We start from the raw sequence: 25,688 nt of genomic DNA, 5'->3' as shown, positions 1-25,688 counted from the left end.
CATCGCGTTGTTTATTTTGACTTTGTTTTAAGTCCTCCTCTTCTTCAGGTGAGTGCCGATTTCATCAAGAGCGGCGAGTTCACCCTGGAGAGGATGGGAGTGACGTACAAGGCAAAGGCCCACCTCAGATCTCCATTTGACCCCGAGAACAAGCGAGTGAAGGGCATCTACAATTGACATGGACCTCCATGGAATGAATACCTCCTCCACTTGGGGCTGAGATGAGCCTCAGATGTTGGGCATTCAGGTGCAAGATTTCAGTCGTATCGGGCAAATCCGGAAGTTTTATTCATGCTGTGACTGGATGGGGATTTGATGGACTTGATATTAACTTATACAGTGAGATGCTGATTTGAAATTAATCTAGTTTGAATGTGATATCGCTGAAGGTCCTTCCTGCCATTGGCTTCATGTTTAGTTTCCCAAGTTTAATTGTCAGTAGTTTACTCACTGATTTAACTTCACTAAACATTTCAAAATCAACTAGGCTTCACCTTTGCAGAATTGATCTGAAAGTGTCAAATTAACAGCACATGATCAATTTAGATTTCAATTAGAAATCGTCATTAAAAGTTCAAATCAAGCTAATTACTTTATCCTTGTTAGTTACCTCAAGACAAAACGCAATCGGCATTTTTAACGAACTAGCCGTTAAGGTAGCAGCTAACCTAGACGCTATAATACACGGATATCAAACTCAAGGCCCGGGGCCAGATCTGGCCCACCACATTATTTTATGTGGCCCACAAAAGCAAATCATGTGCAATTTTGGTATTTTAGCAAGAAGCATGAAGTTTCTTGCTAAAATACCAAAATTGAAAATTGTCTTCACTTTTAAAAACATTGAGATATTACAGGCGGCACGGTGGCCGACTGGTTAGAGCGTCATCCACACAGTTCTAAGGACCAAGGTTCAGTCCCCGCCTGTGTGGAGTTTGCATGTTCTCCCCGTGCCAGCGTGGGTTTTCTCCGGGCACTCCGGTATCCTCCCACATCCCAAAAACATGCATGAATTGGAGACGCTAAATTGCCCGTATGTGTGAATGTGAGTGCGAGTGGTTGTTTGTTTGTATGTGCCCTGCGATTGGCTGGCAAACAGTTAAGGGTATACCCCGCCTCCTGCCCGATGATAGCTGGGATAGGCTCCGGCACACCTGCAACCCTAGTGAGGAGAAGAGGCTCAGAAAATGGATGGATGGATGGATGAGATATTTTTTGTTACCAATATTCATTTTAGAATAAATTGATTAATTGTTGAACAAACAGCTTCTGATTCAAAAGCTAGTTATCCATCAATTAATTGTGTACATGTAATAATATGAGACAATTGTACATTTATATGGGTTCACAGTCATAACGGCCCTCCAAGGGAAACCATAACTACAATGTTGCCCATGACAAAAATGAGTTTGACACTCCTACTTGTTGGTTCATTTGCATTGGAAGCAGTCCAGTAAGTAGTCATCATAATCTTTTTGCTAAAATCTTCTTTACATTTACCTTCATAAAATGAAAAAAAAATTTGACCCAGGGCATTTGTAAATTGTATCTTGCCTTTACGGCACTGTGGTAAAAGCTGTACAAATAAGGAACAATGTAATTTATTCATGCACTAATGAGTACACATGCTAAACTGTTATAGAACTCAGTGTTCTTACTTCGTCTTAAAATGAGTCAAATAGTGTTTTTGCCAACACAGCGGCATCCACTATGATCCACTGATAAAAAAATGTCTACTACAAGATGTACCCTTCTTCTTATAACGAGACGAAATTAAATCAAAATGATTTTGAAGCTAAAAGTATGACAGCTTGTTGCTTTACATTTTCAATTTGGAGGTTGAAGAATACAGTAAGGCGCCACGGTGGACGACTGGTTAGCGCATCTGCTACAGTTCTGGGGACCGGGGTTCACATCCCGGCCTTGCCTGTGTGGAGTTTGCATGTTCTCCCCGTGCCTGCGTGGGTTTTCTCCGGGTACTCCGGTTTCCTCCCACATCCCCAAAACATGCATGGTAGGTTAATTGAAGACTCTAAATTGCCCGTAGGTGTGAATGTGAGTGCGAATGGTTGTTTGTTTATACTCTATGTGCCCTGCAATTGGCTGGCGACCATTTCACGGTGGACGCCGCCTCTCGCCCGAAGAAAGCTGGGATAGGCTCCAGCACGCCCGCGACCCTAGTGAGGATAAGCGGTAAAGAAAATTGATGGATGAAGAAGTATCTGTTCTCAGTCAAATGGTAATTTAGGTCTGTATGGCAGGAAACTTTAAAAGTATATACAGTATAATATATTAGTGGCCTAACCTTGTTTGTGGCTCATCCTTTGCGGTCTTACGGTAATACATTCTCCAGTTGCACACTACGATCCCTGCAGGCACTTTGAGCCACATTACTGATGACTGATGTTTATTATGAGAATCATGACTTTTAAGAAAACACATTTTTCTTGCACAGTATGCCTTCAATGACATTGAGCACAAACAGAACATTTTTGTTTTGTGACAGCTCCTTTTGCTTTGGTGCAGTCTTAATTACTTCATGTTTACCGTGCAGAATTGATAAGAACCAGCATAAACAGTGTAATTATGTGGAAATTTTTTTTACAGCAACAAATTGAATTGTGGCACATTCCGTTTAATTGAGTTGATTAGGCCTGTTTGCGCCAATCCATCCTTCTAATGGGGCCATCAGGTTTTCAGCTATATTGGATAAATCCTGTTTGTTTGATTGACTGTGTCTTACTGTGTTTCTGTTTTGGGTCCATATCGCTAATGTGGCAGCTGCTGGTATGTGCATTATTAACACAGCATTATGGTTTGTTACTAGCTAGAACTTCTAAAAGTTGTTGACACCGTGTGTTTACAGTCAGTCACTCGTTACGGTCGTTACGTACATATTTTCAGGATTATCTTTTTCACACATTACTAAAATGCTCTCACACAACTGAATTCTGTCGCACACAATTGAAATCCTGTCTCACATTCTGAAATACGTCCATATGATATACTAAAATATGTTTTAAAAGTCTGTGTAGGAAAAAAAAAACGTGTGGAAGCATTTCCGTAGTGCATGTGAGTAAAAACAAAACAAAATCTGTAGTGCGTGTGTGTGAGAATGCTTTCAGTAGTGTGTATGAGAGTGTCAGTGTTGTGGATGAGAATGTTTTAGTGGTGAATGTGAGCAAATAAAATGAGGGGGAAAAAAGAGTCTAATAGTGTTTTCAGTTGTGTGTGACAGCGTGTCGGTAGTGGATGTCAGCAGTATGTCATGTATGTGTGAGAGCATTTCAATTGTTGTTTGTGAGCCCCAAAAAATCTGTATTGTGTATGAAAGCATTTCAGTTGTGTGTGTGAGAGGTAATCCTGAATTATGTCCCTGCTGGGCCCTCATACTGTTCAGTGCCCAACTTTAACCAAAGTGAAACGCCGCCACTTAGTATGTAAAACTATTATACAGTACTTGCCAAACAGAATGTTTACACAATTGTTCCTCCCCCCGAGCATACCATTAAACACACAATTGTTAGTATTTATCTTAATTAAATAATTGCAATAGAACTGTTTCTTACCACAATGTAGGAAACGGTCAGAATTTTATATTATGTAAACTGGAGCATTATCCAGCAGCATGAGTGGTCTCACAATTGCACACGTCCTCCGGTGCACAATAATTTATGAATAAAAATGATGTGCTAAAAACTAATGTAGTATTTGACTGTAAAAACCCATACATCGTTTAAAAATCTCCTCTATAGTGGAGGCGCAAACATTGAACCACAATAGAGCAGGGACTAACTATATTGTTGTTGAACATAATCTGTTCCAGGACACTGGTCGATAATAATCAGCTCAAGGCCCAAAGTCCCGCCATGACTGTGCAGACAATGTTTTAAATAACATTTTTAACATTCTTAGTCTCTGCTTAGATTTATTTGGTAGTTAAGTGAAAAGTTTGCTCACCCTTAGGGGAGGTGTGACAAACCCGTCGCTTGCAGAAGGAGAAGGAAAACTTGCAGAGGGAGCTTCTGCCGTGGAGGGGATTTTCTGCACATTTAGATAAACGCTCAATTTGAAGTGTTCATTCCATTCTCCTTTTATTATTGATGTTGACTTACTGTATTGTTGCTTTAACCATATATAACTACTTTCGCTCCTTTTCTCATCATCACACTTTTCATCTTTATGCTGGTAATCTTCTGTGGTGGCGTCAAAACAAAAAAAGCTGAACACGCTTCTCGATTTAATCCTTTAGAGCGGCGGTTCGAAAAGGTGCCCCCCTCAAAAAACACTTGGCTCTCCGCACTGTAACATTACGCACAGTTTGAACATTTCATTTGGGGATTCTTTTTCACCACACTTGCAAATTACTGCTTCAGATGCTTGACTTTTTTGGCAACTTTAGTGGTGTATTTTTCCACAATATTTTGGTCAAATTACAAATCATACGAGCTCAGAGGTATTGAGTTTTCAAGTTTCCACTGTATTAATTGTCGACTAATTACTTTCCATCCTACTGAGGCTAAATGTGAATACAGGACAGTTAAAACCACCCAGGTTATTCTCAGATGTTTAAGATTGACATTAAATATTTCCATGCTTTCACATGCTATGAAAAACACGTTTTTGTTGTCATTTAAAAGGAAAAATGGAGCAAGACATATGACAATTAAATATTTCTGTTAAAAAAAAACTTAAATCATATATTGTATTTTTCTTCAGTTTTTTTTTTTTTTTTTTTTTTAGCTTGCATCAACACAACACTCCAAATAACAACACAATGTGTATTTACAGTTCCTTATAATAGTTGAATTCAAATAGGAAGTCATCAATGAACCCATGGAACACAGACATGAGAGACCTTGGATGCAGTATAATTTTGCCCCAGCAGTGGGACCCTCCTTCCTAGGCTAACGTGTTGTCTGCCCCCTTCCTGGCTTGGCTCAGACCGGAGGAGTATCCGAACGACTGGTGGGGTGTGCTCCGACCTCACACGGGTAAAGGGGCCTTTTGAGTGGGGAGGTCACCACAGGTAGAGTCTGTTTATCCCATTCTCCCTGATGAACAAAAACATGACATCACATCATACTCATGAGAATATAGTAAAAATCTCTACAAAAAGGCTCCATATATATATATATATATATATATATATATATATATATATATATAGACATTTTCTATAGCACAGGAAGAAGCGGATTGCCCTGAAAAACATGAAATTATAAATGTAGTTCAGTATTGTTGTAAAACAGTATACAGTATGGCTTGGCGACAGCCGGCTAGATCGCGCTTCATAGCCGGAAATGTAATTTTTTTCATTTACATTTTTTTTAAAGATTTTAAATTTGATCTGCAACGTTGCTACGCCAAAGCAAAGCTCGTGACCAACAGTCGCCCACTCCTTAAAACTAGTTGAGAACCCCGCCCACTGTACGGCAGTTCAGTTGCGTTTTGCCACGTCGCCCGGTGTTCAGTGGGCTTTTGGGGAGCGGGTGAGCTGGTAAGACGTGGGTTACACCCTGGACTGGTCGCCAAGCAATCACAGGCCACACAGACAACCATTCACATTTATACGTATGGACAATTTAGTCTTCAATAAACTTAAAATGCATGTGTTGTTGTGGTAAACCCACGCAAGCACGGGGAGAAGATGCAAATTCCACACAGGAGGGCTTGAGGTGAGATTCGAACCCAGAACCTGTAGAACAAATGTGTTGTACAGTAAAATTTTTATATTACTGTATGATAGTTATGAACACAAGTAGGACAACTACTAGTGGGCGTTTGGTGCTACTAGTAGGGTCCAGGGGGCTACTAGTGCGTAACACATGCCTAGTATGGTTACTACTACTACTACTGCAGCACAGTAGTTAACAAGTAAGTTTTAATTGCATAGTAATAGGTCAAAAGTGGCACACATTCAACTTTAAATTCCATATTACTGGAAAAATGACCAGTGCGCCCTCGTTGTTCTATCAGTGCGCTGAATGATCCTAATAGTGAGGACTAGGAGTACTAGTACTGTACATGGAATTAATGCTTTCCATAGAGTAGCACTCTAGAAAATGGATTATTTTAATGTGGCCTTTTCGTTCGAAAAACTGCAATTGTATTGACCATGTAGTTTGTGTGTGTTTATTACAAGTTTCGGTTCAGTTACAGCCTGTCCTATTTTGGTGTGCATCTGTGAGACTCACAGGAAAGAGGTGTGCGGTGGACTGGTTGCAATGCATGGAGATGGGCGCCGTGTTGTAAAGTGAGTCCAGCACTTGTGTGGCGAAGCCGTCCCACTGTAGTCTGGAATACAGCTCGGTCACGCCGTCGTCACCACAAACACACAGCTCCTTTCCTTGGAATCTAAGAACAACGACACACTTTCACCTCACGGGACCCACAGGGAAGTACAGTAATCTGCTTTTTGATGACATGATGAGTGGGAATGTTAGTGATCGATGGATGGATGGATGATTGCACACTACCTGTTGATGAAGCTGAAATATTTCTGCAGGTGATCCAGGTCCACGTGGCTCTTGCACAGCTCCAGCTGAGTGCGAGGGTAGTAGTGGACGTAGTTGACGCACATTTCCTCCATGATGCCAAAACCACCCTGAGGTGCCACGGACACTATATTAGGTATGCTGTGTTCCAAGTCCATGTTAATTTGTTGTTTTTTTCTTTTGAATGGGAAAACATTTCATGAAAATGTATCACTAATTTTTGTAAATAAATTGGAATGTTTTATCACACCATTTTTCCAATTAAAAGCATCTATATATCAGACTAGTACTAATAAAATTTTGCTTTGTCACCAATAACACTAAACTGAGATTATTAGTTTTTAAAAAATATGTTTAACTGTTTAGCATAGGTTGAGCGACTGCTTATTGAATTGGTTTTAGAATGTTTCATAAATACAAAGTGAAGTGGCCTCTTCCTCCATTTTTCTGTAAATGACACTGTCAGTAAGGTATTGATTTAACAATATGTTTATTATTATTGCTAAGCTGTAAATTTCATCATATTTTGGTGACCGTATTTAGCTCCATCCCACTACAATAGAACAGAACAGAACAAGCTTTTATTTGCAATCGCATGCAGTAAAATAAAACTACATCTACGTAGTGTGCAGATTCACAATATAATGCAATTTGATTGAAATAGCAGCAGTGAAGTGGCAAATAAGGCTATTATATGAATGAATATGTGGATGTCCTGTGGTTTAAGTCATGTTTGTCTCCAGTCTACAGCCTTGCATTTCTCATTTGTGCAACACAAATATACAGGACAGGAGAGTGTGAGTTGAATGTTCCCTTGAGGGATTATCATGGGTATAATAATACATAAAAACTAAGAAATACTCAGCAGTGGCACACAGCTGCTCTGTATCTCACTAAGCAGTTTGTAAGGTTTTGACTAGAGATACTGTAGATAGATATAGAAAGATAGATACTTTGTACATCCCCTGAAGGAAATTAAATCATTTAGCTACATAAGCATATCAAAATAATAGGGGGGAAACCCTGAGTATGATGCCGTGTATTTCCTCACCACAACCACAATAACCAATATATTAACTCATTCACTGCCAGCCTTCCCAGTTAACATGGATATTTGACCTCTATAGCCGTCAATGTCAGTGAATGTTAAATGAATATATTGTTTCATGGATCTTTTTTTATAAGCAACATTTTTGGGTTGGATCTCATCAGACTGTGCAGTGCTAAATACAAGTTAGATGTATAGATTGTATTTGGTGTTGTAAATGACTACTCACCACAGTGGGCTTGTCCCTATCTTCTGTGTTATAAGTACATTTTGTTATGAGGACATCACCCTGTCGGAAGAAGCAATTATTATTATTTATTTTTTGTTTTTACTTATTGGAAATAATATTCGTTTGCTGTTAGAATATCCCCTCATATTTATTCTGGCCTCTTTTTTTTTTCTTTTTTTTTTTTGCAGACATTCTCTCTTCATACTCACCGGTAAAACGTTTGTCATCTTCCTCAGAACTCGGATAGTCTATAACACAAAAAATAGGGCCAAGGAAGCATATTTGGTGACTTAAACTTGAGTCAAAATGGACACCGCACAACCATGTGACTTCACCAAGCCAGTCAGTGACAAAATAGATAGCTCATGGTATTCATTCATACAAATGTACGATAAAATACGATAGAATACAATAACAAAAATTATAAGTGAATAAAAATCTCACAATTTACTCCGAAATTTTAATTTGCAACATCCACACAGTATATTTTAACGAGTGCGCTGTAGAAGGTTGATTCTGTTTACTTGACCACAACACTGATACACCACCACAATCCCTGTTAGCTATGCTGCCCTTACACAAATATTTTTAATTTTAGATTAATTTATTGTGATTCTGCATTGTACCAAATGAGAGTGTGCTGGTTACCTTAGCCAGGGACAAAATATTAGCCTTACCTCTCAAAATAATGCTGTGTAGTTCCACACCACTGCAAATTGTAGTTTAGTGTAGTTCTGTAAATACAGGCGTACGCTCTAATAAACACTTTACCTCTACCACTGTAATTTAAATTACTATACAAGGAAACCGTAAGAGTAGAATGTTTTTTTGTGTTTTTTTTTACTTTAATTACTTTACTGAATATTAATGAGTTCACCGAATGGTGTTCATCAATATAAAGTAGAATGACCAAGCACTTAAAACTGAATGAGGATCCTCTCCTCTTTCCTTATTCCTCTCCAAGCATTTGTTAAAGGCTTTGCTGCACTTGAAGACATTTTCGTCCCATACGGCCTGCACGGCCATTGACAGCGCATGTAAGCAGCCTTAATATTCCTAATGAGGCTGAGTGCTTAGACAGCAGCACCACTCAGGTGGGCTGGTGTTCAACAGCAACAGGATATGTTCAAGGCAGCTAAGCAGATGTTCCTCTTTGCGTCACGCTTGTATCTTCATCTTCCTTGGGATGCCAATACAAAAAAACAGCTGTGAAGCGCTGTCTCCATCTCCATTAATGTTCATGCTCATGTTGGCCACTTGTGATGATGAGGGCAAGAGCAGATGTTGTTATAAAAGCTCCCGCGTGGATGGAGATTGTACTGGATTTTCATAATGTTTGCCAAAAATAGGCACCAGGTTTCTTCCGGGTGGCAGAATGCAAGGGACTACTACTGACCTCAACTGAAAATGATGACAAATATATATGTTTTTCTCCATTTCCTATTACAAAAATCTACATGAATCCAGCGGAACCTGTGGGGAAGTAGGATGAATAGAGCGGATGTCGTAAATCGTTGTATAGCGTAGGGGTTGCACAATTTCAGATATTCTTAACTCAACACTAACGTGACAAAAGTCCAGTCGAAGTCGACTAGCTGCAGAAGATGCCATTGATATTTTTTCAGTACAATACTAAGTTGAAGGAAAAAAACAGGACAAGAACATGTTTTCTAATCAACAATGTACCGAATTTATGCGGAACGCGAGCCTCAATGCGTCTGATGCATTTTCTTACGCGTATGTGTAAAATGTTTGGTTGGGTTGTCTGACAAAATGAAAATTACGACTAGTGTTCCGTCACCCTCCATGCAGCTTAACTAATGTAACATCGTCTTTTCGACTGACGCTTCACACATTCAAACGATAGCAGTGCAGGAGAAGGCTAAAAATGATCACTCAAGGCATTTACTCTGTTTTCTCGATCGAATGACTTGTAAGAGGTTTTGGAACCCGGATGTAGTACATGTGATGTCATAGTGAATGGTTCAATACCTAATGATTTATTTCATACTGTATGAAAGCTTCAAGTCTCATGCGTCTCAAGTCAAGGCAAACGTTATCTCAGGTCAAGTTCCAAGTTAGGAAGCCTTATTGATGCAGACTTACCTGGTCTTTAAAAAGAGAAAGGACCAATAAAGTCAAATAATGAGATTATTGGCCAGTTTATCTAACCTGTATGTAGTATGTATGCATAACACCTCACAAGCTATTGCGTTCCAACTCCGCCCCACCACAGAATTTTACTCCAAGATATTTTTACAATCAACGGTAGCTAAAGTAGCTTACCAAAATATTAAAAAGATCTCTTAGTGCAGTTCACCTCACCACTACGCACAGTACTAAATTAACTTTATTATTAAATGAATATCTTTCTGTCTCACATTAACATTATTGTCTTTAGAAAGTCAAGAAATTCTTAATCCCATTAGTATTGGATAATTACGATGGTCATGTGTAGTTTCAGAAGTACTGTACACACATTCTGATTGACATCCTCTTCCATTAGAAGGGGAGAACGTATGTTAATTATCGCCACTTGTTTGTTTGTTTGCCACATTCAAGTGAAAACTGACACTGTTGGTGGAAATTGACAGCTTGACAAGAGGCAACTCACAGCCATCATTCTGAGGTAAAACGTTACTATACAGTACAAACAAATTTCACTTACGAGTATTGAACATGTATTGCCATGACAATGATATATAAATTGATGATCAATAACAGAGATGTTCTTTGATTACAATAGAAATGGCCATGCTTGATGATAAACAAAATACTTTGTTTACTTTTTTACCCAATAAAAATCATTAAGAAAAATAAAGACATTAGGGACTTGGATCCACAATTTGGGAAAACAAACTGTCAATGATGCATAAGCTAGTGCATTGAGATGTACGGTGACATTGAGATGTACGGTGACATTTTAGTATACTGCTTACTTCACGTTCTCTGCTGAATTATGTAGGATTTAAAATGAATAATACACTGTAAATACAAGAAAAGTTACATATATTCATCATTTCTTCAAGGTTCATTATTTATTATTAATGAATATCATGATTGTAAAAGACCATTCCCTGAAATAAAACATATTTTTATAATGTATGTATTTTTATAAATATTTTATCAGTGCAATTTTAAATGTATTTTTAAGTATTTTATTTATTTATTTATTTTTTGTAGAGCGTGATACAGTAGTACACTTTTTAAAAATATTTTTGGAAGGGCGGAGGACAAGCCTCCAGATGTCATCGTAACAAAGAAATAGTATATTTACAGTATATCATATAATTTACATACTGTGTGTATATATATATATATATATATATATATATATATATATATATACACACACACACGTGTGTTAATTCTTCTAGAAATGTGTTTTGTGTGATGCGGTAGGGGTTGACTTCTCTTTTTTGGTAGGTTATGGACTGGCAGAAAGGCCTCCAGATGTTATCATGACGCAACAAAATACAGCATTACATGCATATAATGTCATTTATGTAAATAATATATGAATATTATTTGTATGAGAGCTGGTTGGAGCCTCTGCCTCACAGTTCTGAGGACCGGGGTTCAATCACCGGCCCCGCCTGTGTGGAGTTTGCATGTTCTCCCCGTGCCTGGGTGGGTTTTCTCCGGGCACTCCGGTTTCCTCCCACATCCCAAAAATATGCATGCTAGATTAATTGACAACTCTAAATTGCCCGTAGGTGTGAATGTGAGTGCGAATGATTGTTTGTTTGTGTGTGCCCTGCGATTGGCTGGCAACCAGGTCAGGGTGTACCCCGGCTCCTGCCCCATGATAGCTGGGATAGGCTCCAGCACGCCCGCGACCCTAGTGAGGAGAACCGGCTCAGAAAATGGATGGATGGATTTGTATGAGATATTTTAATTTAAATTATACAAAAAATGTGGGCACCTGATTGAGGGTAATGAAATGAAAAGTCATGAATTGACTTCATTTGTATTTTTCTGGGGGTTTAAGGTGGCAGGGGTGGACAAGCCTCCTGAATAGATGTGTTCATACAATAACAAAATAGTATATTTATATAATATATTTAATGATTTATAAATATTATATTTGTCCTAATTATTCATACAAAAAAGTTTTTTGTACTGCATTTGTCAGGAATGGTCGTATTGACTTAACTATAATTAGTTATAGAATGAAATGTTTTGTGCAGTTTGTTATTTGATTTAACAATTGATTGCGTGTGATGCGGTAAATTGACTTAATTTTATTTTTTTATTTTTTTTATTTGGTTCTGGCGGACAAGACTCCAGATGTGATCATAGCATAACCTTTTCTACAACTGACTACAAAATGATATTGTGAGCACGTGGGAATAACACAATGCAATGCATGGGGGTATTTGTTGTGGCTCACCTGGTAGTGTGTACTGAAGTGTTGGTCTTCCTGCACCACCTCCACCTCTTTGCCCCCCCTCACCAAGACAGTCCGCACCCCGCGGCCCGCCAAGTGCGTGTGCAGCTGGGATGCGAATATGAAGATGCCACCCCGAGGCAGAGCCTATTAAAGCAGACAGGACGATCGCTAATCCAGGAAAAGATTCTACTACAGCAGTGTAAACCACTGTAACATTATGCACAGTTTGAAGATTAACATTAAATATAGGAAAAACTACTTGAATGATTCAATTAAAAGTTAAATGAAAAGTTACCTGAAAGAAATGTTGGAAAACAAACCATCCATCCATCCATCCATCCATTTTCTGAGCCGCTTCTCCTCACTAGGGTCGCGGGCGTGCTGGAGCCTATCCCAGCTATCATCGGGCAGGAGGCGGGGTACACCCTGAACTGGTTGCCAGCCAATCGCAGGGCACATAGAAACAAACAACCATTCGCACTCACAGTCACACCTACGGGCAATTTAGAGTCTTCAATTAATGCATGTTTTTGGGATGTGGGAGGAAACCGGAGTGCCCGGAGAAAACCCATGCAGGCACGGGGAGAACATGCAAACCCCACACAGGCGGGGCCGGGGATTGAACCCCGGTCCTCAGAACTGTGAGGCTGACGCTCTAACCAGTCGGTCACCGTGCCGCCGGAAAACAAACCGTTCTAAAATATTAATTACAAATATATTGTATTTGAAGGTTATATACAACCAAACTGTGCTTAACAAATGTACTGTACTGAATTAAAACAATACAAGTTTAAGTCACTGCATTATGCAAAATTTGAACATTTTATTCAATGATTCATTCGCGCACCACTTGGGGAAGCCCATGTACCACAAGTGGTACTCGTACAACACTTTAAGAACACTGCATGACACTATGTGCCACGTGTACTTACAGTGCGTGTACACTTGGAGGTGCAGTAGCCAGTGAGGTAGAAGGTGTGTTGTTTCGGCGGGGCGGCCATGATGGGAGTGTAGACCAGGCCCAGCTCCATGATCCCGGCGTCGTAGCGCCTCAGACTGCGGGTATAATGTAACCTTATCCCCGATGAGTCACGTCTGCCTGCACGCAGCAACGTTGCGGATCCTTAATGTGTTTTACGTGCGGTCCATTTACTCCATGTAACATATTCACATGCTCGCAGGGCAGAATAATTTCAGCAGGATATTCAGAAGCATTCATGAGTGAAGGACGTTGTTTATCTCTCGTAGGTTTGTTGGAGGACGTTCGGCCGGGAATGAAAGGAGAGGAATCAAGATGTCACTGACTTAGGGCACAAAAAGACAATGTCACCGTAGCAAGTCTGCTAAATATCATCTTGCCAGTCAAACACGACTTTACTATCTTGGCAGTGTTACAGGACAGCAATAGTTGGAAGTCAGTGTCAGCAAGGCCTTCTTTGCTGGACTTAACACTATCAGAAGCACTGACCTTCTTTTACATGCTAAATTCTGATATTTGTTAGATGAAATACTATTAATTTATTCTCCCCTTTGTGTTCCATTTACTTTGTAGCAATTCTTGTGGCTGCACTGCTTCTAGTACATGTGCAGCATGTGGATCTTTTAATTTTTTATTATTTATTATAATTTTTTATTTTTCCACATTTTATGATTGTTTTAGTATTTATTCATTTGTCCCCACAGGGCCAGAGCGCTGGCTCTCAATGACGACAGAAGTTGTTCCGTCCTCTGGTTGGTCAGAGCAAAACTTGTTATTGCCACCTTCAACCAGCAAAACATGTCTGTAGCGATCTGCACAAATGATTGAATACATTTAGTAATGAACATCTCTCGTGAGTATGACACCTTTTGACTGAAAATTTCTACAGTTTCTATTCTAAAATTTCAATTTTTAATTGATTTGGTAACAGCATGTTAAAAATTACTTTCCAATCATTGTATTATAAATACAATTATGACAATTTATAGGCTAACACAATGCAACAAATTAAAAATAAAATTTGGAATAGAGTGAGGTGATTTTCTGATGCATTCAAAATTAATGTAAAATAATATTAGACAATTGTGATCAAACATTTTGTATACATTACAGTATGAGTATTATTTATTTAGTCTGTTTTACTGACTTACTTTAGATCTCAATTCAGACTTTAAATTCCATTGTTTGTTTTTCTTTCTGGCATTGGGTTAAACGTTTTCTGAGTTTGTTGCAAGGGTTTTGGTTTTGCGTGCTTATTTTGCTTTCGAACCCAATAAAGTGGTATTACTTCCACGGATAACACCATCAATTTGTGAGTCATTTTAAAAAGTTGGAAAATCAAAACTTTACAACTGAACTAGCATTTTAGCCAACTAACAGGCGGTCCTTTATAAATCAGAAGTTCACAGATTGTTGTTCTTGGTCAAGGTTGGCTACCTGTCGCTGAGCAGAATAAATAGAAAAAAATAGATCTGTGACGTGTGGTTGCATAATGTGTAATAGGGCCCACATGAATTAGTCTGTCACTGTGCTGATTGACATCCTCCTCCATTAGAAGAGGAGAGTGTAATTATCTCCACTGCACAGCACATGTTTGTTTGTTTGTTTGTTTGTCTGTCAACAGCATTCAAACTCCACGCTAATATTGTTTGTGGAAGGGGTTGTCGCTTATGCTGAGGCAGCCCCGGTGGAGATTCGGCACCAACATACAGCAGTAACGGTTCAAAAATATGCCAACAAAATATATAGCATTTTCACCATAGTATTTCCACAGTACAATATATCTGCTCAAGCCTTCACTGTGTTGAATACAGTACTGTAAAAGGGTACAGCAGTGTGTGAGTCTTCACTAACAAGGTGGAGAGTCCTAAAATATTTTTAAAAAGCATAGAATATGTGAACATGGCATTGAAGGTCATATGAGGAGAACACATTGTAAAGTCTGTCATGACGAGTGTGGCCAAGATGAAAAGCGTCATCTGGAAAATTTCAAATGAATTGCTCTGTTGGAAATTAGCCCGCAGCTTCTCAGGAACACTCTCCTGCTGCTTGTTCGTGCGTGCGTGTGTGTACCCGATATAAGGAGAGGGTTGTGGTAATGGACTTCCAGCCGAAGGAACCTAGAGGAACTTGGCCCGCCAATAGGGAGGCCTGCATCTGGAGGGTAGTAAAATGCCTGGAAACACACACACACCACACACACACACACACACACACACACACACACACACACAAGTCCTTGTTTGAAAAAGCCGTTGTCTTTGCTTAAAGCCGACTAAAATGTGTTGACTCCCCATGATTTTAATTATTAAACTGGAAGTTAGCAGTTTCATTAATGCATTAAAAATAGTTTAATGAAAAGCAAATGCCACATTTGAACACCTTTGGTCCTTCTTCAGGCATCTGCAAGGATGGAGTGTTCGGCACTGTATGTATTTTTACTTTATAATTTAGAGATACTACAAAGCTGATTTAAAAATATAGATTGTCTTGGAACTACAGTATGTAATAAAATATGAAATAAAAAATAAAAAGAATAAAATAAAATTCAAAATAGATATCGAAAGAAAGAAATATAAAACTGTTCTATACTCGTTTGACATTGTTGATACAATTGAATCACTACTAATATAAAATACATGTGAAATTACATCACTATAGCGAGCTTCATGCGATTGTGCTATTTTAATACACTAACTTTGAATAACTAGTCTATGATAAATAAAAAATACATATTGCAAATTGTCCCGGACACAAATTATAAAATAGAATAGCAAGACATATTTAAAAACGTCTCTCTAGGGTTTGTGGAATTCTTGATGCAATTAAGTTTGAATCATGTATGTATTAAATGGTAAAATAAATACATTTAAATATCTATAAAAAAAATAACACATAATGTATGTAAGATAGTATGTAAAATATAGAAAAATATGAACTAAGATGTATTAAAAATAGTAAATACGAATGAAATACAAACTACATAGAAAATATAAACTAAAAGAAAAAATGAGAAAAAAATGTAATTTAGTTTGATCTGCAGTCAGACCTCAAAACAGTGTAATCAAACTCGTATCCTGCAGGAAAAAAAAGCTGCGTGGCTCTGCCCAGTTCTCCATGATAAAACAACAAGCCTTTGCGGTATCAGCACCTTGTTGTCACTATCGTTGGGCAATCTTGATTCAATCTAAATTCATCATTTAATCTTGCACCAGATGCAACCCAACATGCCTTCTGCTGATCCAATTTAGGAGTGTTTTTATATATTTTTTTTTTCACGCATTTTCCTTATCGGCAAAGCAAAAGTATTTGAAGACTTGCCGTCTCATCTGCACATTCATACAACTTTGTGTTTTATTTTTGTAAGGTCGCATTTCTTTGTGTGGCGCTGCCGGGGAGAATTGAACAACGCTATTACGAGGTGACGAAAGAGGCCTGAATATTTCCCACCTAATCTCGTCTTCACGGCTCACACAAGGCAAGGGAGGCATCCTGCTTCTTGTTGTTTGGGTGACACATAATCCAATCAGTGAGCCGCCTGGCTGGGGAGCGCAGAAATATGGTGACAGGCTCCCTGCTCCCCTGTCCTCTTTGCTCTATGTGACACCCCCCCCACTGCTTGCTGGCACACTCCGCTTGGCGCTTCGTAGCCTCAGTTTATTGTACTTAGCGTTAGCTACTATCTATTATTTAAACTGGTCTATTGAAGCTGTTTTCAACTATTTATATGCCTCACACCACAGTAAAACCTTTATCTTCTCACATCCACTACAGAAGTTAAAAAGTTTTATTAGACAATGATGACGCCTACTACATTTCCTAAATGTTTTGTAAAGCAGAGAGAAAAAAAAATCAAGTGATACTTTTGGCCGCAGGATGAAAGTACATAAGAAGTGCAACTTACAAATTTCAGTACATGAAATTTCAGACAATTTAGAATTTGACCAACAATTTGGGGGGAAACTTGGGAGATTGACCCCAATTTCACCAAATTTTGTGAGACTTCAGCACATATTGCGAGACGACAGTGAATCCCTCACGACATCAGCAAATCTTGTGAAGCTGCTGGGAGAGACTTCCGTTCTGCAATCTCTGGGAGTTCAGCAAAAATTTGGCGACATTAACAATAAACCTTAAAGACGTGTGCAGGTCTCACAGGACCTCAGAAAATTTTGTGAGACAAAGTAAATCCTATGAGATCCCAGCAAATCTCATGAGACTTCAACAAATCTTGCAAGAGCTAACCAAATCTTGCAAGACTTCAGAAAAAAAGTTGTAAAGATGTACTCAAGACACACGAGACTTCAGGAAAGTTTTGTGAGACTTAGAAGTCTCTCAAGACCTCAGCAAATGTCATGAAACTTAAAAAGAATCTTGTGAAACCGAAGCAAGTGTTGTCACAGCAAATCTTGCCAGAATTCTGCAAATCTTTCGATAGCTAAGCAAATCTGGCAATACCTCAGCAAATCTTGTTTGATCGAATCAAGTCTTGCGAGACTTCAGCAAATCCTCTGAGACCTAGTTAAGTCTCAGAAAACTTCTGCAAATATTGTAGGGCCCGAGTAAATCTTGCAAGACTTTAGAAAAACTCCCAAGACCTAAGATTCCATAGAAAAGTGTGAGCAAATCCTGCGGCCCCTACTTAAGTCTCAGAAGACTTCTGCAAATCTTGTAAGACCTCGATGAATCCATGAAATTCAGCAAGTCCAAAGCAGATCTTCCCAGAATTCAGCACATATTGTGATGTAAACAAGTCTCACAAGACCTTAGCAAATCTCATGAGACTTCAATAAATCTTGTGAGACCTAAGCAAGTGTTGCAATACTTCAGCAAATCTTGTCAGAATTCAGTAAATCTTGCAAGGTCCCAGCAAATCTTGTGAGAGCTCAGCCAATCTCATGAGACTTCAACACATTTTCACTCAGACTTTAGCTTGGTGAGGACTCAAATTTACATTTACGAAGCAAACATATTTATCATAGGTTATCTCGTGCGTATTGTTCAGTTTATTGTCGCTTGAGTGCAATGAAATGCCTATTTAAAACCTGTGTGTATATGTTTCTATTTGTTTCTGTATTTGTGTAAGGCTATGCAAGCCTTTGTGTGCGACTCCTTGTTATGTGAATTGTCTTCCCACATACCGACTGGCTGCGCGCCCTTAATAGACTTTGTGCCGACACTTCCAGGCATTCACATGATTTGAGTAGGAGTCGGTCCCCTATGAATAGAGACGAGGATTGCAGAAAAAAATAAAATCAAACTGAATTCCAAGTTCTCCTCCAATTAGACACTTCTTGTATTAAGGTGGCTCCTCTATTGTTTGAAGAATCAGACTTCTAGAATTCTAGTTGATCTTCAAGGCCCTGTTTTAATAATATATTCATATTTGACATAAAGCTATTGACATTTTAATTCATATAATCACTGCAATCACGGTAAAACCTCCAGATCTCATCGTACCTCGGCACCCATGGCCCAGGCGGCCAGAACGTGGCGGCAAAAGTTGAGTTTGGCCGGCACCATCTTGTTGTCGCAGGAACCGCTGTACTTTGGAACGTCGCGGTCGTCCGGCGAGCATTCAAACACCTCGATGTGATGCACGATGGCCTCGTTACCTGGCGTTATCACTGACTCATACTGACCCCAAAAAAAACAACAACAAGAAAATGTAACGTTAGAAATAGAATATCTCGAACATTTCTGTGTAAGACTCCATAAGTGATTGTACGTAAGTGACAGAGCACATAGCAGCTAGCTAGTCAATGGCTAGCTAAGGAGGGGCTACTTTAATGTTATACAAGCGAAACAATAAGTTAACCACTAACAATAATATTGCTGCAGTCAGGGAGAGTCATCGTATCTCCAAAACCATCGCTTTTCAGGGGTGAAAAAACAACGGCATGTTTGTCATTTTCAGCACTTTCGATTGCTCTGCAATGTGGTGATCATGTTGATTTGTGAAAGAAAATGAAATTGACCAAATATGGACTTAGGAGGTTTCCGCCTGACAGTGACGATTTATTATCCATACCAACCAACCACCAACCATAAAATATTTTTCTGTACTTTTAATAACAAGTGACCACGGTCTTACAATTGTAAAAATAAGTTAACCACTTTCAGTAATTATTAAAGTATTAAACAATAAAACACTTGGGTCTCAAACCAAGATTAAAAATGGTAACAGAAAAACTTTGCCATAACTCATGCAAGTGTCTTGCTGTGGTGACCCCTAGCGGGACAAGCCAAATGTCAAACGCACGCACACACACACACGCGCACAAATACACGCACACACTTTTGACAAGTTACAATGCGTACAGCAGCTAGCCAGGGCGCAGCTAGCTTACGAGTTATACTTGAATGTCTTACAAGTGTAAAAATAATTTAACCACTGCAACATTCAAACAGTAAAACAATAAAAGGCTTTATCACTCATATTCTAAAACAATAAAGCCCTTTTACTTTTAATAACAAGTGACAAGGTGTAAAGAGGCTAGCCAGTCGACAGCTTCCTAGGTTATGTTACTGCCACACAAGTGTGTTATTAGTAGTATTACAGTATGAAAACAAGTTAACCACTAAATGACTACATTAGAATAAAACGCTATATCTTGGATAACATGTAATACAGCTAGCTATCGGTTAGTTTACGGCAAAGCTAGCAATTGCTTTAATGTCATCCAAGTGTCAATGATGTACTGTAAAGCATAATGTATGTAAACAGACAGATTTGCCCAGGAATTAAATCGGTGGTGTTTCTGCATTTGCCTTGATGTATGCTTCTTCCTGCCAAGCATGACAGTCCATCTGTTGTTTGCTTCCGCCAGATGCTACCAAAAAAAGCCGCAATAATTGCAGCTTCCACCCCTCGCCCACCCCTTCGTACCATGACGATGTGGTTCTCCGGCATGTTTTCGGGCAGCTTGTGGATGGAGCACCAGTAAGTGGTCTCCTGAGTTGGGATGACGACGCCTGGCGACACCACGTCCAGCGTCTGCACGTCGGGAGGCAGCGCGGGGGCCGGCGTGTCGGGGCGCAGCATCAAGATCCGCTGAAGGCCCGTGCGGATTCGGGACATGTTGAGCTGCTCCGGTGAGGCAAGTGGTTGATCCAAGAGGCCGTAGATGATGTGCACTGTTCCCTCCTAAGCAAGCAAAGCAGAACGATCAGAAAACGAGAATAGCAGAATCTTTTCAAATACTGTAGCTGCAATGCTTTTTTTCAAGTTGATGCTTGATTATCGTCCGCTTTGGACAGACCTCTTCATTGCCTTGCCAAGGTAATATTAATCAAGTGTACTCATTGCTGCCGTTCATTATACACCTACTTTTGCAGCTTTTACTTGCATTCTCTACACCAGGGGTGGACATTTTTTTTAAGGAAAACAATTAATAAAAATGTGCGTGTGCCGGGATGTGACTAGTGAAACAAATATTTACAGTAAAATAAAAAAAATTAACCCCCCCCCAGCTGATCTCATCACTTCCTCTTTTCAGACTCCCCCCCCCCCCCCCCTCTCTCTTTGTAAATATGTAAACAGATCTTAGTATTTAACTAACGTATAAAGATTGCTTCCTTAATTATTCTGCAAAAACAGGACTTTCCAACACAAATACCTGTAATCTAAGTAAGTAATTTTAGGAGAGAACAAATAATAATCGATATTTTGGGAGTATTTAGATTATGTTAAAAAAAACTAATTTTACAAAAATACTATTGTTACACTATTATTATAACAGTATTTTTATATGGGAAATGTTGCAATATTAAAAGTTATCATGTGAATGAAGTTGTAATAATGTAAGATAAAATTAACATGACATAAAAAATTATCTTAATATAAGAAAAAGTTTGCAATAGTCAACAAAAATGTTCAAAAAAAATAGTCATCACAATATGAGAAAAAGGTCTTAATGTTAGGAGAATAAGGTCATAATATTACTAGAAAATGTCCAAATGGTTACTAAATGTTATATTTCAAGAAAAAAGTCATTTTGATATAGAAAGAAAAACAATAATGTAAAAAAATCAAATTTTCTTGTAATATTTTTTTTCTCGTAAAATAATAACTGCCTAACCGTCATATACAGCTTTATAGAAACGCGTTATCTCAATAAGACTACCTCAATAAGGTAGTCTCTGGGGTCGCAGGTGCTAAACGGTCTCTTGAAGAGCAAGTAGAAGCCTTCGGATTTCCATTTGGCTTCTATCAGCTCGTAATCCTGTTGGCTGTCCAGCGTCACTTTGCCCTCGCTGTCGCTCCAAGCGTCCTGAAGGGAAACACGACAAATGGGGCAACATTAGGAATTATGTCAAAATGAGAGTGAACACATCCAAACAATAAAATAAAGTTGTCTCCGAATGAGATAGATTAATGCTTGGATACACTGTAAAACTTCCTTTCATTTTCTATGGCACTTAAAGTCATGGGTAGGATGGAGCGTCTCCCAGCTGAATTTGAGCAAAAGGCAAAGTACGCCCTGGAATGGTCGCCAGTCAATCACAGGGCACAACCAAGCATTCACGCTCACATTCGCACCGATGGACGATTTAAATAGGTCTCCGATGAACCTAACATGCATGCTTTTGGAATGTGAAAGGATACCGAAGTACCCACAAGCACAGCAAATGCAAACTTCAATTCGAACCATGAACTGTGGAAAATATGTGCTAAACATTAATACACTGTGCTGCCTACACACATGCGGTATATACGTATTTTAATTTACCCATGAAGTATTGTTAACCATCCTTGGGTCCCTTGAAAAGCGCTATATAAATCTCATTATATTTACTACATTATAATTTGGTCACCACAAGCTGTTCTTTGCAGCAGTTGCATCCATCAGCTTGTTATATTTCTCACATTGTTCTTCCCATTTAAATCCACAATAGCACTCAACATCTAATTCTATACTGGTGTTTGTGCTGCGCTTATATAACTCTTCTCATATGTAACAGCCTGCACGCATTTCACAAGCCCATTCGTATACTCTTTTGTGTCTTATCTAAAATACATGTGCACAAAGATACAGTCTGTGGGGGTCATATATTGACGACTCTATTTTATGTGCACAAAAGTAGTATACTGTAATGTGTAGATCATTTGCTTTTGCGGCCGTCCTCCAAATTTGGCCGTGAGTTGACAGCGGCGCTTTCAACAACGGAGGAGCACAGGTGGTGACGGCGCTGTGCTGATACTGACTGCCTCCTCCTTCCTTGCGAGCGAGTCATTTGTGCTCTCTGATGGCCTCTAGCGTGGAGGTCACATTTATTTGCACCCAGCGAGCCATTGGGCCACATGTGAACCTTTTGCTGTTGATTTGTTTCAAGCTATTACACAGAGCCTGATGCAGGTCTGCTCTCTGTGCCTAGCGACCACAACCTGAAACTTGCTGACAAATAATAACCTTTTTCTAACGATTCCCACTCCAGTATTATTACTTTACTGCTGACCTTGATTAATAATTTTCCACCACTCAGAAGGGTGATTATGAAACAGCTGCATAAAATTGTATTTTGTAACTTAAATACAAACCAGTATCCTAAAGATTAAGTCAAAGGAACTACTATGCATACTATGCATTTGTCACAGTTTAGAACAGCTCCCATGTGTCTTAATAACATTAAGACTGTTACATTCTTTCATCATAATACGCACATTTTGGAAATAGGCAGCTCACAAAAGATTTACTTGGTTGATCAATTTCACACTTTTTACACAATTGTAGAGACTCAATTACTGTATGCATAAATGCCATTATGAAAAAGTCATTTTCTAAGTGTGCCCCTTTTCAAGCTTTGCTTAACATATACCTTTGTTGTACTAAAGTACAACAGTTACAGTTGGCAGCACCGTATGGGGGTTAGCACATCTGCCTTACACTTTGGAGAACTGGGTTCGATCTAATATCCGTATCTCGTTATGACTAAATGGTTACAAAAAGGGACAAAAATGCTCATCTTAAATTGATCTGGAAAAAAAACAGTTTTAAAGGGCTGGTGTGTAAAATATAAATGATTGTGAATGATGGATACACACCTTAATTAATCAGCTCACAATAATCATGAGTCATTCCAGTTATTCAATTTAATTTTGTAATTTCTTTTTATCTATTAATTTATACATTGATTTATTTGATTCTACCAAACATGCATTTCTTATGTTTGCATGCAAGGTTTATTCAATGGTTTTTTTTTTGGACTCACCCCAAAGTAACTTTTGCTTCCAGAGTCCCATAGCAGCACCAGATCAGCGTCGCTCAGCTCCCCTCGGTCCGACATACCCAGCACCACGCCGTGCTTCAGCTCGGCCACCTTCAGCTCCATGTAGACCTCCTGGCGGGCGTAGCTGATGTTCCACGCCAGCTGGAGCCGCCCGAGCGGGTCAAGCAGCACCCGGAAGGGCATTGGCAGAGCGGGCGGTGAGAGGTCCGAGGGCTTCGAGTCAGTGCTGGGGACCTCCACAACGGTAACGTGGGAGGGAGCCTGGTAGGAGGCCACCAGGATGACCATGAGGGCGGCCAGGGCGGTGAAGTACATGACTGTCACGTCCTGGAGGCGAAATTCTTTGCTCAGGATCCTCATGGCCAAAATGATTGTGAGTTTATTTTCTCAAGTTTACTCTAAAGTAGATGAGCTCTAACACAAAAAATGTCCCGGCAGGTCCCGGAAGCTCAACAGCGTCTCCAACTTGTTGTATCATTCCTCGCGTCGTCTCATTCGCTTGTACCCAATCGGTGCTTTTTAAGAGACTCCTCCCTTTGCGACTTGTCTGTTTTGATGCAGACTAATGCTATTATTTGTTGAGCGCAATTCAATTGTGTCCCAGAAGGCCCTCGGGTCAAACATGATGGTGCATGTTTGCCACACCCTAATTGATCCAAATCCAACCATGGACATTATCAATGACAATCATCAGCATTATTGCTCTGTCCTTTTTAAAAGAAAAATGCATATACCACATAACTCCTTTTTAAAGAAATCTGACCTTTTGATAGTGTTATTTAGTTCAGCAGCGAGCATTTGTGGAGCCATAAACAACTTAATGTATTTGTACCTTTCCTCAAGCCGTCTCCTCGGGCTACAAACAACCTCATTGCGCTGCCAATTATGGCTGGCACACACAAGACGGACACTTTAAAGTTGCCTAAAAAGGTTAGTGCATCCCCTGAGGGAGCATGTGTGTGTGTAACAGGTGACCAAGTCCTTCATCTCACATTAGAGTTTTTATAGGAAGCAAAAATAACATATTCAATTAAAAATTAAGTAAACTGTCATAAGTTGGTATGGGGAAAAAATAAGAGTGTGAAATACATTTTGTAACGGACATGGTTGTGAAAAGCTTTTTTTTTAGTGTAATAGAATGGCGCTGGATAATATAATATACCATGTATCCCATGTTATATTATAACATTTTAAATAATTGTATTATTATTATTTGAAAAATGAAAATGTTATTGACTGTGAGAGTATACTGCAGAATGTATTTTTTTCTCATATGCATATTAGATTAGACACAACTTTATTATTATTACAATGAAATGTTGACTGAGGCAGTACAAATGATGCCATTTTTCATTACTGTATCTTTAGCGCTTTCTTTCTCCCATTTTGGACACTAGGTCATTTTGACATGTTTACAAAGTTCTTTGGTGTCACATCAATAAATGTACCCTCCCCCCACAGAGAATGAGCAGGTCCCAATGGAGGAGGATGTAATGTAACTATTATGTCTATTTTATTTTATTTACCAAGCACATTTGCCTCACATTTCTGAGGACCAGGGTTCAAATCCGGCCTCCCCTGTGTGTAGTTTGCATGTTCTCCCCGTGCCTGCGTGGGTTTTCTCCAGGTACTCCGGTTTCCTCCCACATCCCAAAAACACGCATGGTGGGTTAACTGAAGACTCTAAATTGCCCGTAGGTGTGAATGTGAGTGCGAGTGGTTGTTTGTTTCCATGTGCCCTGCAATTGGCTGGTGACCAGTTCAGGGTGTACCCCGCCTCTCGCCCGAAGATAGCTGGGATAGGCTCCAGCACGCCCGCGATCCTAGTGAGGATAAGCGGTATGGAAAATGATTGAATGAATGTACCAGCCTAGATGGTCGATCTGATCAATTCCAAGTTCCCTTTAAATCCAGGGCATATCTTCAAATGTCCCCAATGCAGGCCTGCACTTTTAATTTAATTTTGTACATGATAACATTGAATTGTCTTTTCCTGGACAAAGGGATAGAGTTTCAGTAAACAATGACAAACCAAGGGCAAAGGAGATGTTGTTGAGATGGTTTAAGTGCAGTCATATAATCAAAATATATTGTCTGCGAGGTCCGAGTGTGTTTCTTTTAACGTGCCCTCCCGCTGTCACATGACCCGCGCCATTTGTCACGTATGCATACACGTTGGTCACGTTTGTGCTGATGTGTCCGCAAACAAAAACAAGGCCAGACGCCACATTCTAGGCATTTCAACCACAGGGAGCGATGCACAGAGAGAGAAGAAAAAAACGGGGGATGGGCACTGAAGAAGGGATTTAGGA

At 39.3% G+C, this 25,688-nt stretch overlaps 3 protein-coding genes across 4 annotated transcripts in view; 2 read left to right on the top strand and 1 right to left on the bottom strand.

The window, feature by feature from the left end:
- The window catches only part of sardh (sarcosine dehydrogenase), a 51,527-nt gene extending 48,798 nt beyond the window's left edge, over positions 1-2,729 (top strand). For both annotated transcript variants that reach the window (XM_061799138.1, XM_061799139.1), the window contains exon 22: positions 49-2,729. In XM_061799138.1, the coding sequence (XP_061655122.1) occupies positions 49-177 (129 nt within the window). In that variant the 3' untranslated portion in view covers positions 178-2,729. The remainder of the gene's footprint in view (positions 1-48) is intronic.
- Positions 2,730-2,880: 151 nt separating this feature from the next.
- Positions 2,881-25,688, top strand: part of fam163ba (family with sequence similarity 163 member B, genome duplicate a) — a 51,572-nt gene continuing 28,764 nt past the window's right edge. Inside the window, exons 1-5 of the mRNA XM_061799142.1 lie at positions 2,881-6,633; positions 10,337-10,403; positions 13,851-13,999; positions 19,977-20,241; positions 23,382-23,749. The gene's annotated coding sequence lies outside the window, so the exon portion shown is untranslated. The remainder of the gene's footprint in view (positions 6,634-10,336; positions 10,404-13,850; positions 14,000-19,976; positions 20,242-23,381; positions 23,750-25,688) is intronic.
- On the bottom strand, positions 4,915-23,736 carry dbh (dopamine beta-hydroxylase (dopamine beta-monooxygenase)). The gene is made up of 12 exons (XM_061799140.1): positions 23,359-23,736; positions 21,273-21,419; positions 20,036-20,293; positions 18,607-18,783; positions 15,220-15,322; positions 13,100-13,266; positions 12,168-12,311; positions 7,984-8,022; positions 7,775-7,834; positions 6,480-6,607; positions 6,198-6,357; positions 4,915-5,054 (listed from the first exon to the last, which is right to left on the bottom strand). The coding sequence occupies exons 1-12, from the start codon at positions 23,734-23,736 to the stop codon at positions 4,941-4,943; spliced, it is 1,875 nt and encodes a 624-aa protein (XP_061655124.1). The 3' UTR covers positions 4,915-4,940.

This window comes from Phyllopteryx taeniolatus, chromosome 15, assembly GCF_024500385.1.
Source record: "Phyllopteryx taeniolatus isolate TA_2022b chromosome 15, UOR_Ptae_1.2, whole genome shotgun sequence".
In the NCBI taxonomy this organism is placed as follows: Eukaryota; Metazoa; Chordata; class Actinopteri; order Syngnathiformes; family Syngnathidae; genus Phyllopteryx; species Phyllopteryx taeniolatus.
The sequence above is the reverse complement of the archived record's forward strand: the minus strand, read 5'-3'. Positions and strand labels throughout refer to the sequence as shown.

Bases quoted from the DNA above. Each gene is read 5' to 3' on its own strand.
- dbh (XM_061799140.1), bottom strand. From the start codon at position 23,736: ATGAGGATCCTGAGCAAAGAATTTCGCCTCCAGGACGTGACAGTCATG. The intron at 21,420-23,358 runs GTGAGTCCAAAA...GTTTCCCTTCAG, and splicing joins GAAGCAAAAGTTACTTTGGG to GACGCTTGGAGCGACAGCGA. The intron at 5,055-6,197 runs GTGAGTCTCACA...TTTGTTCATCAG, and splicing joins CCACCGCACACCTCTTTCCT to GGAGAATGGGATAAACAGAC.